Raw genomic sequence first — 16,338 nt, forward strand, 5'->3', positions numbered from 1 at the left:
AAGGATTTTAGAACAGTTGGTGCTAGAGAATAAATAATTAGGTGGAGGACGTTGGATAGTATATACTTGAGTGTTGTATTGTAGACCAATAGATTAAGGCTATTTCATAACAAGATTATGGATAGTAGACTACTTGATGTTGGATAGTAGATTATTATGGTCGGGATTGCATATACATGGGAGCTAGATAGCTGATAGTTGGTGCTAGCCATTCTAAACACAATGCTAATGTTGTACTCTGGATGTTAGTAAGTCGCTGAATGCTGGAATATATATATATATATATATATATATATATATATATATATATATATATATATATATATATATATATATATATATATATATATATATATATATATATATATATATATATATATTGCTAGTGGATAACAGGGTGTTTGTCACTCAAAAACAGATGGTTAATATCATAGTATTGGTGCTTGATACTAGGTTACTGGGTGATGGATAGTTACTAAATAGGTGATGGTTAGTGTGTGTTAGATTGTGGATAAGTGGGTGTTTGATGATATGTACATGGATAATGAATATTAGATAAATATACGTTAGATAGCAAATAACTGACTGCTGGACAGTGGATATATGTGTGTTGAATATTATACAACTGGATGACGGATAGTAGATAAATGAGTGCTAGATGGCAATTACTTGATTTTGTATATTAAATATAATGGTAGGTGGTAACGCCAAACGGGTGTCACTAGTATTGTTCGAGTATTCTAGAGTAGGTCACTGGGGATGCATATTAGATAACTGAGTGATGCGTGTTAATCTGAAAGAAAATCAATGAATATCTTCCAAAGCTTGATGAGTAGGAGACGGACGAAATAAAGAAACTAGGTCCAAACATGTATATACCTTCTCAAATTGTAAAATGCAGTAAATATAAACTTACTTACCAGTAATATGTGTCAACTTTGGTTTGAATATATGACCCGTTTTATGTAAAGATATTTCTTCATATGCTTCCCTCTCCTGATATCCACTCTGTCTTCTTACTATTCCTATAACCTAAAACTTCTTCTCCTGTTTCCTTCATTGCTCTGTTGAAATTGTTGATGGTCAGCGCTGCCTCATCTTCTAGAACACTAAACCTATTCCTTAGGGCCAGCCTAAACTCTTCCTTCACTTTCGGATTTTTCAGCTTGTCCACATCGAAGCATTGATTCCTGGAAACCCCTATCCTAACTTTCTTGAGCTTCAAAGTCACCTTGGCCACCAGAAGACTATGGTCGCTGCCGATGTCAGCGTGCCGCATCACTCTCACTTCCTGCAGAGAGTGTTTCCATCGACCGTTGATGATCATGTGGTCGATCTGGTTCTGAGTTCTGCCGTCTGCCGACGTACATGTGAGCTTGTAGATGTCCTTGTGCTCGAACAGGGTCCCTCCTATGACCAAGCCATTCTCTTCAAAGAAGTTGACCAGTCTTTCCCCGTTATCTGTCATCACACCTACTCCATGGCGCCCCATGGTCCTCTGTCTGTCTTTGTTGTCGCAGCCGACCCTACCGTTGAAGTCGCCAAGTAGCATCAGCACGTCATGTCGAGGGACGTCCTCTAAAACGGCTTGAAGTGTGCCTTAGAAGGTGTCTTTGTCCTCTTCTTCCGCGTCGTCTATTGGTGCATAGGCCACAACAACAGACAGCTTGGCGTACTTGGAGTTCCTCCTGACGTACAGCAGGAGCTCATTGACTGGCTTCCACTGTAGAAGGGTATTGGTCGTGTTCTTGCTGATAATGATGGCGACCCCCTCCCGGTGGCCATTGTCCTTCCTTCCGGACCAGATGATGACTTCTCCTGAGTTCAACTTCTGCTTGCCGGCACCAGTCCATCGTGATTCTGTTACACCTATGAGGGTCAAGTTGTAGTGATTCAACTCGCAAATTAAATATACATAACTGTGTGTCAGCATGAATTTAATGATATGTGTTGTGTATGTGCCAGTTTTAATTTAATGCTACCTGAGGTGCCAGTATGAATTTATTCGTATGTGTCGTGTACGTGTCATATTGAATGTATTCCTTTGTGTTCTTCATATATATATATATATATATATATATATATATATATATATATATATATATATATATATATATATATATATATATATACCTGTATGAATTTATTCCCATGTGTTGTGTTTATGTCAGTATGGGAACAGTGTTTGCATGAGACATAGAGGATATATACTGTTGTTTTTGAGGAATGTTATAAAGACACAATCCATGAGTGAGGGCGAAAACATTGTATTGTTTCGAGTGGCAACTCCACTGGTGATACTGCAACATATTTCTATTTCACAAGTGAAATATCTCCTTATAACTACTTAAAACAATCGTAGATTGTCTTTGTTTTAAATATTGTTAAGGCAAAAATGTTGAAAGTGAGATCGCCAATATTTCGGTATCGTTTACCTCCCACTGAAATAGTTCAATATTTGATTTATAAGTAGTGAATGGGGTTAGATTAGGCTCAGTGGGAATTAGCATTAAAAAACACCCTGGGGTAATATAGCCTCAATGGGAAATTTAACATTACGGAAACCCCTGGGATAATATAGCCTCAAGCGAATTTAACATGGGAAAAAATCTTGGGCAAGTTGAGCCTCAAGGAATTTAACATAGGCAACAAAAAAAAAATAATCTTGGGCTTGTTGAGCCTCAAGGGAAAATAGAACAGGGTCGGGACCCTATTTTAATACGGTCCCGACCTGATGGGTCTATGGAAAGGGAACAGGCAAAAATTGAAACAGGAAGGGATCTCTATTTTATTTTTAAAAAATAAAAAAAAATAAAAAAATACAAAAAAGGGTAGGCAATTGAAAGTCAATCTCTTCCCGAGAAATTGGAGTGGCCCTGAAAAGGGCCTTTGGTTTTATCATGATCTTCTTCTTTTATTTCCTCCACTTCTTCCACCAAGTTCTCACGTTTTCCATCATTCCTTTCTTCTTCTTCTTCTTCTTCTTCTTCTTCTTCTTCTTCTTCTCCTTCTTCTTCTTCTTCTTCTTCTTCTTCTTCTCTGGCATCCAGTCCGGATGGCCCAAGGCTCTGAACTTTTCCTGGACTTTGATCCAATTCTGATTGAGTCTCTAAACTCTGCCTGTTTCTTTTTGTTTTCCTGATCTTTTCTTTCTTTATTCCATGTCTCCTTAATCTTCTTTACCTCTACCTCCATCACTTTTCTCATTAACTCCTCTCCTTTCTTCAGTCTGTCCAGACCTCTCTCCACAAAAGAGCACTCGGTCCCATGCAACATATTTTCAAGAAAGCACCTGACTTTGCTTGCATTGTCAAGTGCTTCCTTTAGGCTTCCCACTCTGACATAGGCAGGATTATCATTCCTCTCAATCTCTTTTCCTCCTCTTCTATCATTCCTGCTACCACTTCTTTTGCTACGTTTAGGCATTTAGCGTAGTTCAGGTACTCTGCTATCTTTCATTCTTTTTCTAGTCTCTCCACTACATAGGTACCATTCATTATCCAATAGTATGTATGTACCAAGTTGTTGAACAACTCACTTGCAACCACTATCTTCGTTTTGGTTATTCCGTAGAATGGTTCGAACATCAAACTTTGTGGGTTAAAGCGCGGACGTGAAGGAAAACATCCCCCAAGACATAAAATTTATATTACCTAGATCATCACTTAAAAAGCACGAACGGGAAGGAAAACATCCCCTACTTTTCTTATCTCATATTATCTACTATCCACATACGTGAAGCAGCAATAAACAAACCCCAAATCTACTATCCACACACTCAAAGCATTAAAATTAAATCCATAATCTACTATCCACATAAACGTACGTGAGCGCTTACAAAACCCGAAAATCTACCATTCACACAAACCTACTTTATCACTTACAAACACAAATACATACAGTCGCACTAGGAAAAAAGAGTCAGTGTTTATATTCACACTACTCTACATACACACATTGGCAAATCGATTACTATTTCTTTTCTAAAGGTTTGGATAGCCCTGAAAAGGGCTGTTTGTTTATTAAACTACAGGGCACCTGGTTAATGATGGCACCTTCCAGGCCTGACACCACACACACATCTTCTACTCCAATCTTTCCAGTTGACTCTTTTGACTGGGACCGCAGAGGGAGGATGATTGGCTTCATCACCCCAATCCTCTGTCTCTGATATCTTGTAAGCCATCCTCTCTCCTATTTTCTTTTCCTCCTCTTCCCTCTGTCTTCTCTCCTCCTCTTCCTTCTTTATTCTTTCCTCATCTACTATGGTCTCCGCGGCCAGTTCATTTACTATGCGCCTGGCATATTCCAGGTGCATCTGGAGTTCTAGCAGTTTCACAATCCTTGTATTCATTGTCTTGCTGTTAACAGGTCGACGATGGGTAGCCCAACTGACGATTAGTTTTCAGCTTTTACTAAAAGCGCGGACGTGAAGGAAAACATCCCCCTAAAACAAAATTTATATTACCTAGATCATAACCAAACAACGCGCGGACCTAAAAGAAACACTCACTCACGTTTTTATACTACCCAACACTATTCTAAAAAAATTCATTAAATAAATAATATACTATCCACATACGCAAAGCAGTCAAATCAAACCCAAATCTACTATCCACGCACGTCAAACAGCAAAAACAACATGATCATAATCTACTATCCACACAAACCTACTTGAGTGCTTACAATTACACACACACACACACACACACACACATATACAATCACACCAGTAAAAAGGAGTCAGTGTTTATATTCACACTACTCTACATACACACATTGGCAAATCGATTGATATTTCTTTTCTAGAGATAGGGGTAGCCCTGAAAAGGGCTGTTTTTTTGCTTGCGTGAAGTTGAAGCTAGGGCGATCTTTTAGTTTCAAAGAATGCGACGTCCTCTGACGATAGACTTTCTGACGATAGGTCTGCTTCTTCGGAAAGAGAAGAAGAACTCTTTGGTGTCGATACGATCAACAAAGCCTCTGTCAGGTTCAGGATGCTGCTGCTGCTGTTGTTGTTGCTGCTGTTGCTGCTCTCTCTCTGCTGTTTCTGAAGTCTGTACTTCTCTGTCCATTCTTCTTTCTCCCTGTTCATTTCTTCTCTGAAGAGCTCTTCTATCAGGTCTTCAGTGACTTTTAACATTCTCACATTCTCTAACTCTTCATTCTTCGGTATCAGACTGTGTCTGACCCTATGCAAATTCACGTAGGCTTCGTTTAGCTTAGCTAGTCTGGAGCACATCTTCGTAGGAGGATGAGTCGACAATGGATGGTTAGACTGGAAACTACCCCGTTTTTTAAAGTCAAAGCGCGGACGTGATGGAAAACATCACTATACGGTTTTCGAGCCAGAACGTTCAATGAGAGTCATGAGAGAGATAGTAAGAAGTCAAAGAGCATGAATCAAAATTCTTATAGCCAAACAAACCACAAAGGCATTTTTTCTTCAAAACAACATTTTTTTTTATTCAAGATCACTTAACACTAACAAACAACTCTAACATTTTTAACAATAATCCAACAATATAACATCAAACATTTTTTCAAATGACAAACATTTTTTCAACTAACACATTATTTTGGACACGGCTGACAACGTTGTGAATGAAATTTTGATTTCCACTGTTGGAAGTCATTAGGCCATTGATGAACACTACGTTTCCTAGCTAGAGACAAAAGATAAGCATAATGGTCACAAAACCATTTATCTACTTTCACATCGTTTCTAGAAGAAGAACGAGGATCAAAATGAGTCACTAAATGTTCTAAAGAATAGCCCAGGCTGCGATGATGCAGAGAATACACACAATATTGTCCACACACCAAGGAATCTGTGCCTTGTAATTTCACATTATTGAATCGGGTGGTCTGAGCATTTCTTCTCATAAAGTCAATGATATCGTCTTCCAAAGAAGGCAATCCATACGAATCGAAATATTCCACACATCCTTCTTGAGGAAAGTAGACGGCTACCCAGTGGGTTCCTGGGAGATGGCTGTCGTCCGTGTTGATCACATAAGCTTGATGGTCTTGAGGTTTGCGATGAGGAAGTTCATCTTTAGCACAGACGACAGGATTCCAAGAAGCAGTGTACGAACTGTGGTTCAAAAGGTAATAAAGTTCCCAGGTATCCATTTATTTGTTTGTTTTTTTTTCTTCACAGGTAATGATAAGTGATCAATTCGATCCTGACTTTTTGCTTGAAAATGTCTGACAAGTAAAAGGCGTTTGGTTCCGACTTCTTATTCTGGTCAAAGAGAGATTCGATGCGACGGCACTCCAGAGGCGTTAATGGAGGAGAGGAATGTTTATCCAAGCCTTTATACCACTCGTTAAACACGAATTCTATCTCGATGTGACCCCAAGCTTTGTCCAGATATTCGTCCAATTTTTCTTCTTGACTCAACATCAGACATTTGTCGTGTTGAATTTGACTGGGATGATCGTTGTGACATCCATAGCACACTTCCTTGATCAATTCTTTCATTATATCTGCCAGGAATGTAGCAAAACAGGAGACTAAATGGGCTTCTTGTTCTGGCCATCTTGACTTCATCATGACAACTTCTTCGTTTTGGGATTCTTCTTCTTCTTCTTCTTCTTCTTCTTCTTCTTCTTCTTCTTCTTCTTCTTCTTCTTCCACGGTCTCCTCACATTTCATGTCCAAAGTTTCTCCACTAGGTAAAGAGAGATAACAGTCTTCCATGGTTTCTAATAATCTAGAATGACTTCTCTTAAACTGTTGATTTCTATGGTATTGTCAAATTCTGCATACAGAAGGACGTTCACTGTGTCAGGTAGAGGATTAGTAAACTGAAGTTCCACACGAATCTGGCCGGATTTTATAGGGTGGAAATGTCCCTCGTCGCTGCCTTGGTCTGGAGTGAAATCGAACGCCCACAAACCGTAGCCTTCTGTATAATCCTCGTACGATATGCCGTGACTGGTGTTGGTTCCTAACTGTCCGGTGGCTTCGTACAGGGACAAGTACGACCTCAAGTAATTCCTGTCACCAAACTTAGGCTCAAAGGGTCGGGTACACAGTGTCTTGCCATGGCGACTGACTTCGATCTTGGCTACGTTGTAATGATGAAACAGGAAAGTGTTTTCGTTGTGGACTCCGTTGAAGGCTGAATTCTTGACGATACCAATGATCAAACGCTTGGGTAACTGACCTTGGAACAGATGATCTTCGATCATGGATCGCTGTCCAGCAGGAATAGTGAACGTTTTTACTTCCACGCGTCGTATCGGATACTTGGCGGTCGTTCTGCTCAACGTTTGACTGATGTCGTTTCCCACTTTGGGTAACACTTCCACGCGTCGCACGTAGAGCCTGGCTTCTTGAATGATGGTTTTGTACTCGTTAGCATGGGTCATCAAATGGAAAGCGGTACTACTACGATTCAGTCTCAGGCGAATATCCACTCCGTGTAGTAAATACTTTTTTTGTAACCACATGTCCAAATGCAAACGATCCATCAGTTCTAACTACGTCCTTGCAGAATTTTATTTCTACGTGTATTAAACCCCACATTGTGAGGATCGTCATCTGCTGTGAGGGCTGTATCGTTAAACGTGTTATCACCCGCTATGTCAGGTTTCCATACCACGCAAGCATCCAGATGAGTATTCTTGGCTTCTTTTCCGTACGTCAAGAGATTTTCCAGGTAGGCACGATAAGGGTAAGTATCCATGCTGCTGCTGACCAGTTTGTTATTCAAGTACAAGTCCACTTCGCTGAACGAGGAATGCATGAAATTGTTGACAGGAGCTACTCTATCATTGGCTCCAGGATTGGTGTTGTCCGTTTTGATCACTCTGACTTTCAAATACAGGTAACTGCTATTCAGACCGATGTAATCTTCGGGCTGATCTTTGATATCAAACTCGATGAGAGCAGAATCCATCAAAGAGGAGACGGGATGAAATTCCACCCCCTGGGATTCTTGCATGGTCATAATAGTGGGTGGCATGGCAAACAGATCCAGTTCCGACTTGGAACAAGCGCAAGACTCTCGGTGCATCATTTTTTTCTGTGTCTCAATAATCGAAAACGTCTAAGTCTCGGACGGTTCTTCTTTTCTTAGTCTTTCTACCTTTAGAAGTGTGAAGTCTGGTGAAAGGGTGTTTTCTTCGTCGTCTCTTTCTGCCTTGTCCTTGCTGTGGCGTCAGGGAAGAAGGAATGCCTGACTCGGTAGTGTGCAGGGCATTTATAGGTGTTTCTCGTCGACCCAAAAGGTCTTTACCCGTTTGCAGCAAGTCATTTTTGCCTGCTCTCATGAAAGCTTCTTTGGGGTTTTGTTTGTCGATGATGACATTTTGGAGAAATTCTTTGCCTTGCGTCAGTGCCGCATCTTTCAATGCGTGCAATCCGCGTGTCATCATCGGTTTCAACACCGGAGCCACCGAACGAAAGGCCGATTTTAAAATATCTCCTAAAAAGTGTCGTCGCTGTCGAGCAACCCCTCGGTACACTGGATACATGACTTACAACTCGTGAGAGAACCGTTTTCGAAAATGGACTTTCACTGTGACTTTCCCTTTGGTGAATGGAATATTTTGTCCCAGATCTCCTTTTATAGCAATGTTGATCGTGTCCAAATACGACTTACTGACAGGCAAATAGTGAGGATGTACAAATTCGCGGTGAACGTGATAAGTGTTTCCACCTTCCTCGTCAGCGGCCGTGGCAGAATCCACTTTGAAAGGAATGACACGCAGTAACGGTACGGAGGTGTGTCCCACCAGGTTATACTCCACCACATCGGAGTACACAAAAATCAAATTCAGTCCTTGGTTCAGTTCTACCGGGGAACGAAATAACTTGGTAAAAGAATCGTTGTCAGAAATTACTGGTAATTCGTTTTTCTTGATCATGGCCATTCTCGTGTCCATGTCCCCGCCAAACATGTCAAACAATTCAGGACAAAATAAAAAAGACATGATTTTACCCCCGTCAAATTTCATCAGAAAGCGACGAGCTGCTTTGTGGTACTCCATGGTGACACTTTTTTTGACACTTTCCAAAGCTTTCAGAAACACGACATTAAATCTGCAGGTAATGGTGCTGACCAAATGTTGACCACTAAAATAATATCCTGAGGGAATGAACAAGTGGTAGGACCACTTTTGACTTTTGTCATCATAGGTTTTGTGATCATATTTGACATGGGTATTCAAGTACTTTTGCATTTGCTCGTCATGAACTTCCACCGTAAAAAAATTTTGATTAGGAAGGACATTGAGGACTTGGGTCGGGTGAATGATCTCCACTAAAGCCACTTCCCAATGGGCTTCGTGATCTAATTGGATGGCCTGAGGTAATTTGGCCGTGTAACAGCACAACGTGTTCTTGGGAAACACCTCCATGGAACTGTCACTGGGTAAGGTTAAGTAAAATTGGTTGTCATTGCTCATAATTCCAGAGTTCTGTGGCTGTCCGAAGGGTTACTGGACGTCAGAGGTGTGTCTCCGCCCAAAATGGGGTTGTTGTTGTTATTGGAGTGGTGACTGGCACTGACACTGGACACAAGGTTCCCGTTGTTCCCGTTTGAGGTGAACTTCAGGGAGGGATTAGGAAGCAGGTAATTGATGCAACTGCTCAATAAAATGGTCCACAATTGTTTGTCTCCTTGTCGCAAACTCAAATTGGCAATGACTGCTCCGATGACACAATACGCCACGAAGATTTGTCAGAAAAAGACAATTTGCGTTTTAGGTACACGTTCTCCACACCACACCCACAAGGGTTGTTTCTGTAAATCTTGCAGAGAAGAACTAGGTGAGGGAGTGGTCGCCGTAGCTGCGTCTGTGCGAAAGGGCATGATGGTCACTTCTTTTTGTAGTCGATGACTTGCGAAGCGTCGATCCAAGAATCAAACCTGGGTGGATATCCTTTCCAACGTACTTTGACTTCTTTGACACGTCGTTTGCCCACTTTACGGGTTCTGCGTTCGAGAATGCTTTCGATATCGTACACGTCGTCTTCTTTTTTGGTGACACGTTGTAACTCGGGCAAATAAAACGTTCCTTTGAGCACTTCTCCGTTCATGTCTTCCAATTTATGGACGACAGGATCACGGCCATGCACTCGTCCAGTGCCAAGAAACAATTCGGTGGTCCAGTTAGGTAAGTATCCTTTGTCGAAAGTGTGTTTGGTTTTGCCAATGCGCACCAAATCTCCAACTGCCAACACTCCACTTTTCTTGGGGACAGCCCTCGTCGGGGACGTACCAAACAGACGCTCAAACACCAACACTTCGTTATCGGGAGTCACTTCTTGCGGGGCACGTCCAATGCTTCGATGGTAAGACTGGTTGTACACTTGCACCAGGTGCGGTAAGATGTCGATGTACTTCAGAGTGTGGTGATGCGTAAAATATTTCCACATGCGTTCTTTCAAAGTACGTTGAAAATGTTCCACGAAGCTGGCTTTGGTTTCAGGATTCTCGGTGGTAAAAAATGAATGTCACGTTTCTTTAATTCTTTTTGGAAAGCTTGGTTCAGAAATTCGGTACCTTTGTCCGTTTGCCATCGAAGAGGGTGATAACCGCTTTGTTTCAACACTCGTTGCAGGGCTCGTACTCGCTGCTCGATTTGGAAGTCAAGGGCACGACCCAGGCAAATTTAGAAAAGACGTCGATGACACAAAACAAATATTTGTAGCCGCGATTGTAGCTGGCCAAATGAGAGACATCGGCTAAATCGGCTTGCTATTGATGATCGATGCCATCCACTCGGGTGCGACTTCTGGAAAACTTGCGTCGAATGGGTTTGTGTAAAGTGTAAGTAGCTTGTTCTTGTAAGCATCGTTGTACTTGAGGTAAATGGAGACTTTGCAGTCGCGTTTTGGCAGAACGATACAATTTTTGAACTCCTGCGTAACCTGCAGGATGGGAGGGACCGTAGTAAATGCTGATTAACACCTTCTCCATTTCTTTTGGTTTGTTAATAAGGCACCCACTCTTCGAGGATGCTACTTTGGGAGGGACGAAAGGGTGGTTTGGAAACGGATTTACGTGTCCGATGGGCTACGGGAGTAGAAGACGAAGGTAGTGGTGGTGGAGTTGGCAATGGAATGGCTTTGGTCTTCTTTTCTTTTTTCACTTCTGGTTTCCCTTCTTTCTTTTTCACTTCTGTCGAAGGAGGTGCGGACATCATCTTTTTAACCCAAGCTTTCATTTCTTCTCGTTGGGGTGTGGGGGACGGGGTCAACAAGGATGCTGCAATCTTACTAGGGATGGTAGTAGTGGTGGTGATGGTGTGGGGGATGGACTTTTCATCAAGGTCTTAAAATCTTTCAGAGTGGGAAGAGCTGTTTCGTCTAAAGCTTTTTGGTGAAAGAGTTGCAGTCGTTGCAAGAGTTGACCGTACTTTTGCGATTTTTCTGTTTCGGACAAATCTGGGCGATCCATCAAGGACTGCAATTCGTGTTGTAACTGGGACATCTCGCTCAAATTGGGATTGGGAGGTAAATGCGGGGTGCGTTGTTCTTGCCAACGACGGTATTCCAGCCATCGTTTGTAAGGCACTAAAGCTAGTTTTCGTCCTTCCATGGGCTGTCAGGGGTCGATTCTGAGATCTTGGGACTCCAGAGGGCCTTTTTATCTTGCTCCCACCAGTCCTCCCAACACGGTTCCCAAGACTCCTTTCAGCAATGTGCCTAACAAGAGGGGTAAAATTCCTCCTCGTTGAACCAACATCTTCTTCTTTTGACGAAGGGGGATTTTCTTTTGAACCATTTGGCGAAGAACGTGACGATGTTTACCTAAACATTGTTTCTGGTGTTTGGACAAAGGGATCGTGCCTTTCAAGACGTTCAAACAACATTCGCACTCGGTATCGATGACTTCTTTGGAGGCCGATTGAATGAGTTTTTTTCGCATGGGTGGAGAAGCTTTGGACAGGACAGATAACATGTCCCCATGTTTGACTCAACGTGGAGGCAGTCCTTTCCTTCTCTTTCCTTGGGGTTTAGAAGAGGAATGTTTTCTGGAGGGTGACGTCTTTGCTTGTGGGTTCCGGGACATTCACCAAACAGACACTAACGTCGATGACTTAACACAAGTCCTTTTATCTTTTTTGGGGGGACTATCGCTTGGTCATAAAGGTGACAATGTTTTTTCCAAAATCGCCAACGAATCCTCCCCTTTGTTGACGCCTCTTTTTCTTGGAATGACTGTGTCTTTTCTTAGGGTATCGTCGATGCATGGTTAAGCGTTTTGTCGGATGACGAGTCTGCCTTTGTCTCTTTCTTTTTTGACTTCTTGGAGGTGACATCTTTTGGGAGTTCACTGATACACCTACTTGATAGCAGGCCTTTTTATACTGGAACGCGTCGCCACTGATTGTCATTACGGCGTATCAACTTGAGGACAGGCATGACACGTCGTGTAGGGGTACGCAACGGACTAAATCGAGCCAGTTCTTGCTTGGACAAATCGAGTAAACTTTGTAACATGCCCGAACTCTCTTGGACTTTGATTTTGGGAACAGGTCCTTTATGAGCCGAGGCCACTGCCGCTAAATGGGAGGGTCCTGCCACTGGGGAAGTTCTTGGGGTCATCAACGGAGAAGTTCTTGGTGTGATCAACGTCTCCAAGTACTTTTCAGTTCTTGGTGTCATCAACGGAGAAGTGAATGAACACGAGGCTACCGGAGACGCGCTCACTGTCCTTGCAGGTCTTGGTTTGCGAGTGTAAGGTTGCGTCCTGGCCGAAGTGCCTCTCTTGCGACTAGGTTTCTGTGGGCTTTTCTTTTTCTTGGGACTTTTTCTGTTTCTTTTTCTGGGGGCTTTTCTTTTTCCGGGGTGGTGTCTGGTAAGAGGAGGGTCCAGCCACTGCAGAAGTTCTCGGAGACACGGGTCTCCTTCGGGACCTGGTCTTGCCACCGTGGCTCTTTTTCTTCTTCTTGGAGCTTCGTTTGACTTCTTTTTTCTTGGGGATAACTTTGGAAGCATTAGGATCCCATCTTAAGAGAGAGCGAATGATGTCCCCTCCTAGAGTACCGCTCCCTCCAGGTTTCAAAATGATTTGTTTTTTGGTTTGAGTGTCGATGCGGGGATCGGCCAGTTGGGTCAAAGCGACTTTGTTTCGATCAAAAAAGCGTTTGGTTTGATGAGGAATCTGAATGATCCCTTGCAGTAATTGACGTGCTGTCACCGTGAACCATCTTAAGACTTCTTTGAGACTAGCTTCTAAGACACGAGCCCGTATTTGTGGATTTTTTTCTCGAATGATGCCATACAAGGCACGAATCAATTTGACGGGAAGATGCGACTGAAGGGACGTCATGTACACACTGTGTGAGACAGACGAAAAGTGTCTGAGGTTTTTATAGATTATTTTGGAGTGAAGTTAAGTCGAGGACGGAGACGTGTACAGGACAGGCCCTCCGTCTTGACACCAGTGGTGAAACAAGTGGGTACGAAATCGCAAATCATCGGGGGTCGTAGGTTTCAAATCGACGAGTAAATAGGCGTGTGGAGTTTGAGTGGCATCGTCATAAGCCTGAGTCAGCCAAGGCGTTCCTAACTGTTTGGCGAAGACTTGCACTTGCGATTTATCTCGAGGGCTTTTAAACAAGACCACGTAATGCGCATTGAGACTAATGGTGCGATGGGCTTTACTTTGCTGAAACAAATTTTGAGTGATGTAAACGACACCGCCATTACGGTGATGCCCTTTGCGCGTAAACCACAGTTTAATTTCTTCCTCGTCTTCTCCTAACATGTCGTCGAAAATGACCAAATGGGTTTGACGGGAGTCAGAGACGATACCATCGTCTTCTTTAGGAATGCCTTCCACAAACACGATGGAATCGCCTTGACTTTCTCGCAAGAGACTGTACGCCGATTGCCACTCTTTGTAACACCACACGATGCGCTGGGTGGACGATCGATCAAATGATGTTTATGTTCGATCAAACGTTTGACAAATTCGGTTTTGCCTGAACCGCTAGGTCCAGCAATGAGCATGTTAAAATAATGGCGAAGATACAAAGCCTCCCAACTGGCACGATCTAAGTGTTCGTCGATGACTTTGACAGTAGAGGAAGAGGGAGCAGAGGTAGCCATAGAGTGAGGAATGTCACTTGTGACACGAAAACAATGAAGACAAGAGTTTATATACTTTTTCAGGACACGTTTATTGAATGTTTTAAACATGAATACGAATGACAAAAATACATAAAAGCCAAAAGCTTAAGTACAACGATAAAAGGCACATCGAAATTATCAACGTGGAATAGAAACAAGTGTCTGTACAACATGTTTTGGGTAAAGTTCTGACCAGTTCTATAGGGGGTAAGGTTACACAAGTGTCCTCCCGAAAGGGTCTTTCAGGCATGTTCACGACAGCCCTGTCCTGAGTGACGGGTTCTTCTGGCACTGTCACTAACACAGATTGAAAAGTGACTTTTTTCCTTGAACAACTCTCGTGCATACTGGGCCACTTCTTGGGTCGAAGCCTCAAAATCCCATTCTTTCCAGGCACGGACATCTGTCCAGTGGGGGTGTAAGTCACAAGCTACACACACATCGTCATACATGTCTTCGGTAGCTAAAAGTTGACGAATCTTTTTTTCCCGTTGAGGTCGAGAAGTATCCAGATAAAAACACAATGCTTTGAGCAAAAGGAGTCTTTCGTGACCATTTAAGGCCATTAGGGTGGTAAGTACTGATCGTAAAGAGTCCACAAGGAATCGGCTGGTAAACGAAATCCCAGAAAACAAGTCACTAAGACACACACCACTTGTCGACCCAAATTGAATGGATACAGTTCTTGTAATAATTGATGGTAATGATCCACGGTTTGAATATGGTCATTGAGTTCCTTCCACGGAATCTGTTCAATCACATGTGATAAAAGTCGTGGCATGGATTCCTGTTTTTATACTCTCTTTGTTTCGGAAGTAATACACGTACTTTCTAGCCAGAGATCTTCGTTCTCCAGTGGGGAATCTAAATCTTGCATACTGTAACCTAAACTTCAGAGTTCGATTAGAAGTTTCCTCTTCCTCTATGTAGATTCCACGTAAAATATGTTGGTAATCCTTTAACTTGTCTTCCTCAATGCGATGCACTGGGTGAATCTCCAAGTAACCAAAATGATGAACATTTCGTTCATTCACTAACTCAAAGTGTTGAACAAGGTCTGACCACTGAAACAATTTCTGACGAATCAGTTCTTTTATACCATTCAGGTACCAGTGGTTAAACATCTGGTGACGTAACGGATGCAATTGTTCTTTACGTTTCACTTGTATTTTGACCAGCTCTCGGTAAATGCGTTCTCTCAACTCCACCGGCAAACCACGAATCTTCTCTTGTAAAGTATCCATGAATAGGTCATACTAAATTCTCTTTCTGACACAATAAATGTACTGGTTTTAATTCATTGTCGAATCTAAATCGTTTAATCACTAATTTACACATTACAATTTGTTCAGAATTGTCCTCTTTCACTAAGTTGACATTGCATAAAAGATGCAGGGTAATTCGTTAACTCTTCCTCTGGAATTCGATCCAGTAAGTTTACAATGTAGTAGATAGAATTATCAATACCAAACCATTTCTTTTTAAAACCAGGGGGTCGTTGATCAATGTCTGTCCAATGGAACACTTTCAACTCAATCAGTCCTTGTATAGCATTCAGGTACCAGTGGTTCAAACACCGGTAACGTAACGGATGCAACTGTTCTTTTCGTTTCACTTGTATTTTGACCAGCTCTCGGTAAATGCTTTCTCTCAACTCCACAGGCAAAGCACGAATGTTCTCTTGTTGAGTATCCATGAATAGGTCAGTCCGTACAATTCACAATCTTCTCCTAGAGCAAAAAGTAATCCACATAGTGAGTAATTACTGACCACCTCCATTCAGGGTAACGTCCAAGAATGTCACTGAACTCTTTTGATGTAAACGGTCTAGAGTAATATCATAGGACGAATGCACACTTGATCCAGAGAAATCTAACACTTTGATTGACTTTTTTCACTTTCCTCTTGTGAATTTCTCGGCACAAAAGTTCTACAGTCACCCATTGAGACTTCACTCTGGCAAGCCCCTGCCAAACTTCCTTGTAAATCTTCTCTTGCAGTTCTTTAGGTAATGATTCAATATCGTTTTTGAAATAAAGTTTAAATACTGGTCTCGGTGATGTCCATTTGACTCCTAACCAATCTGGTTTCTTCTTCAACGACATGGTAAGTTATTTCATTGTCTCGGTCCCACTAAGGGCAAGTAATGACAATTCGGTGACGAACGAGCATGTTCTAATAGGCCGAATCTTGTGGTTCCCAGTGGTGAAGTGACACCGCAACTGAAGCATTTGAATTTA

At 42.2% G+C, this 16,338-nt stretch overlaps 2 protein-coding genes across 2 annotated transcripts; both read right to left on the reverse strand.

Annotated features, from left to right (window-relative positions):
* Positions 1-979: 979 nt before the first annotated feature.
* On the reverse strand, positions 980-1,492 carry LOC149781466 (protein CFDP2-like). Its single transcript, XM_089934965.1, has one exon. It carries the CDS (start codon positions 1,490-1,492, stop codon positions 980-982), a length of 513 nt encoding a protein of 170 aa, XP_089791091.1.
* Positions 1,493-1,600: 108 nt separating this feature from the next.
* Positions 1,601-1,933, reverse strand: LOC149781467 (protein CFDP2-like). The gene has a single exon (XM_089934966.1). The coding sequence runs from the start codon at positions 1,931-1,933 to the stop codon at positions 1,601-1,603; it is 333 nt and encodes a 110-aa protein (XP_089791092.1).
* Positions 1,934-16,338: the final 14,405 nt, after the last annotated feature.

The sequence above is a fragment of the Sinohyriopsis cumingii genome, chromosome 15, assembly GCF_028554795.1.
Source record: "Sinohyriopsis cumingii isolate HCF-2022 chromosome 15, ASM2855479v2, whole genome shotgun sequence".
Classification (NCBI taxonomy): domain Eukaryota; kingdom Metazoa; phylum Mollusca; class Bivalvia; order Unionida; family Unionidae; genus Sinohyriopsis; species Sinohyriopsis cumingii.

Bases quoted from the DNA above. Each gene is read 5' to 3' on its own strand.
- LOC149781466 (XM_089934965.1), bottom strand. From the start codon at position 1,492: ATGGGGCGCCATGGAGTAGGTGTGATGACAGATAACGGGGAAAGACTG.
- LOC149781467 (XM_089934966.1), bottom strand. From the start codon at position 1,933: ATGCTGACACACAGTTATGTATATTTAATTTGCGAGTTGAATCACTAC.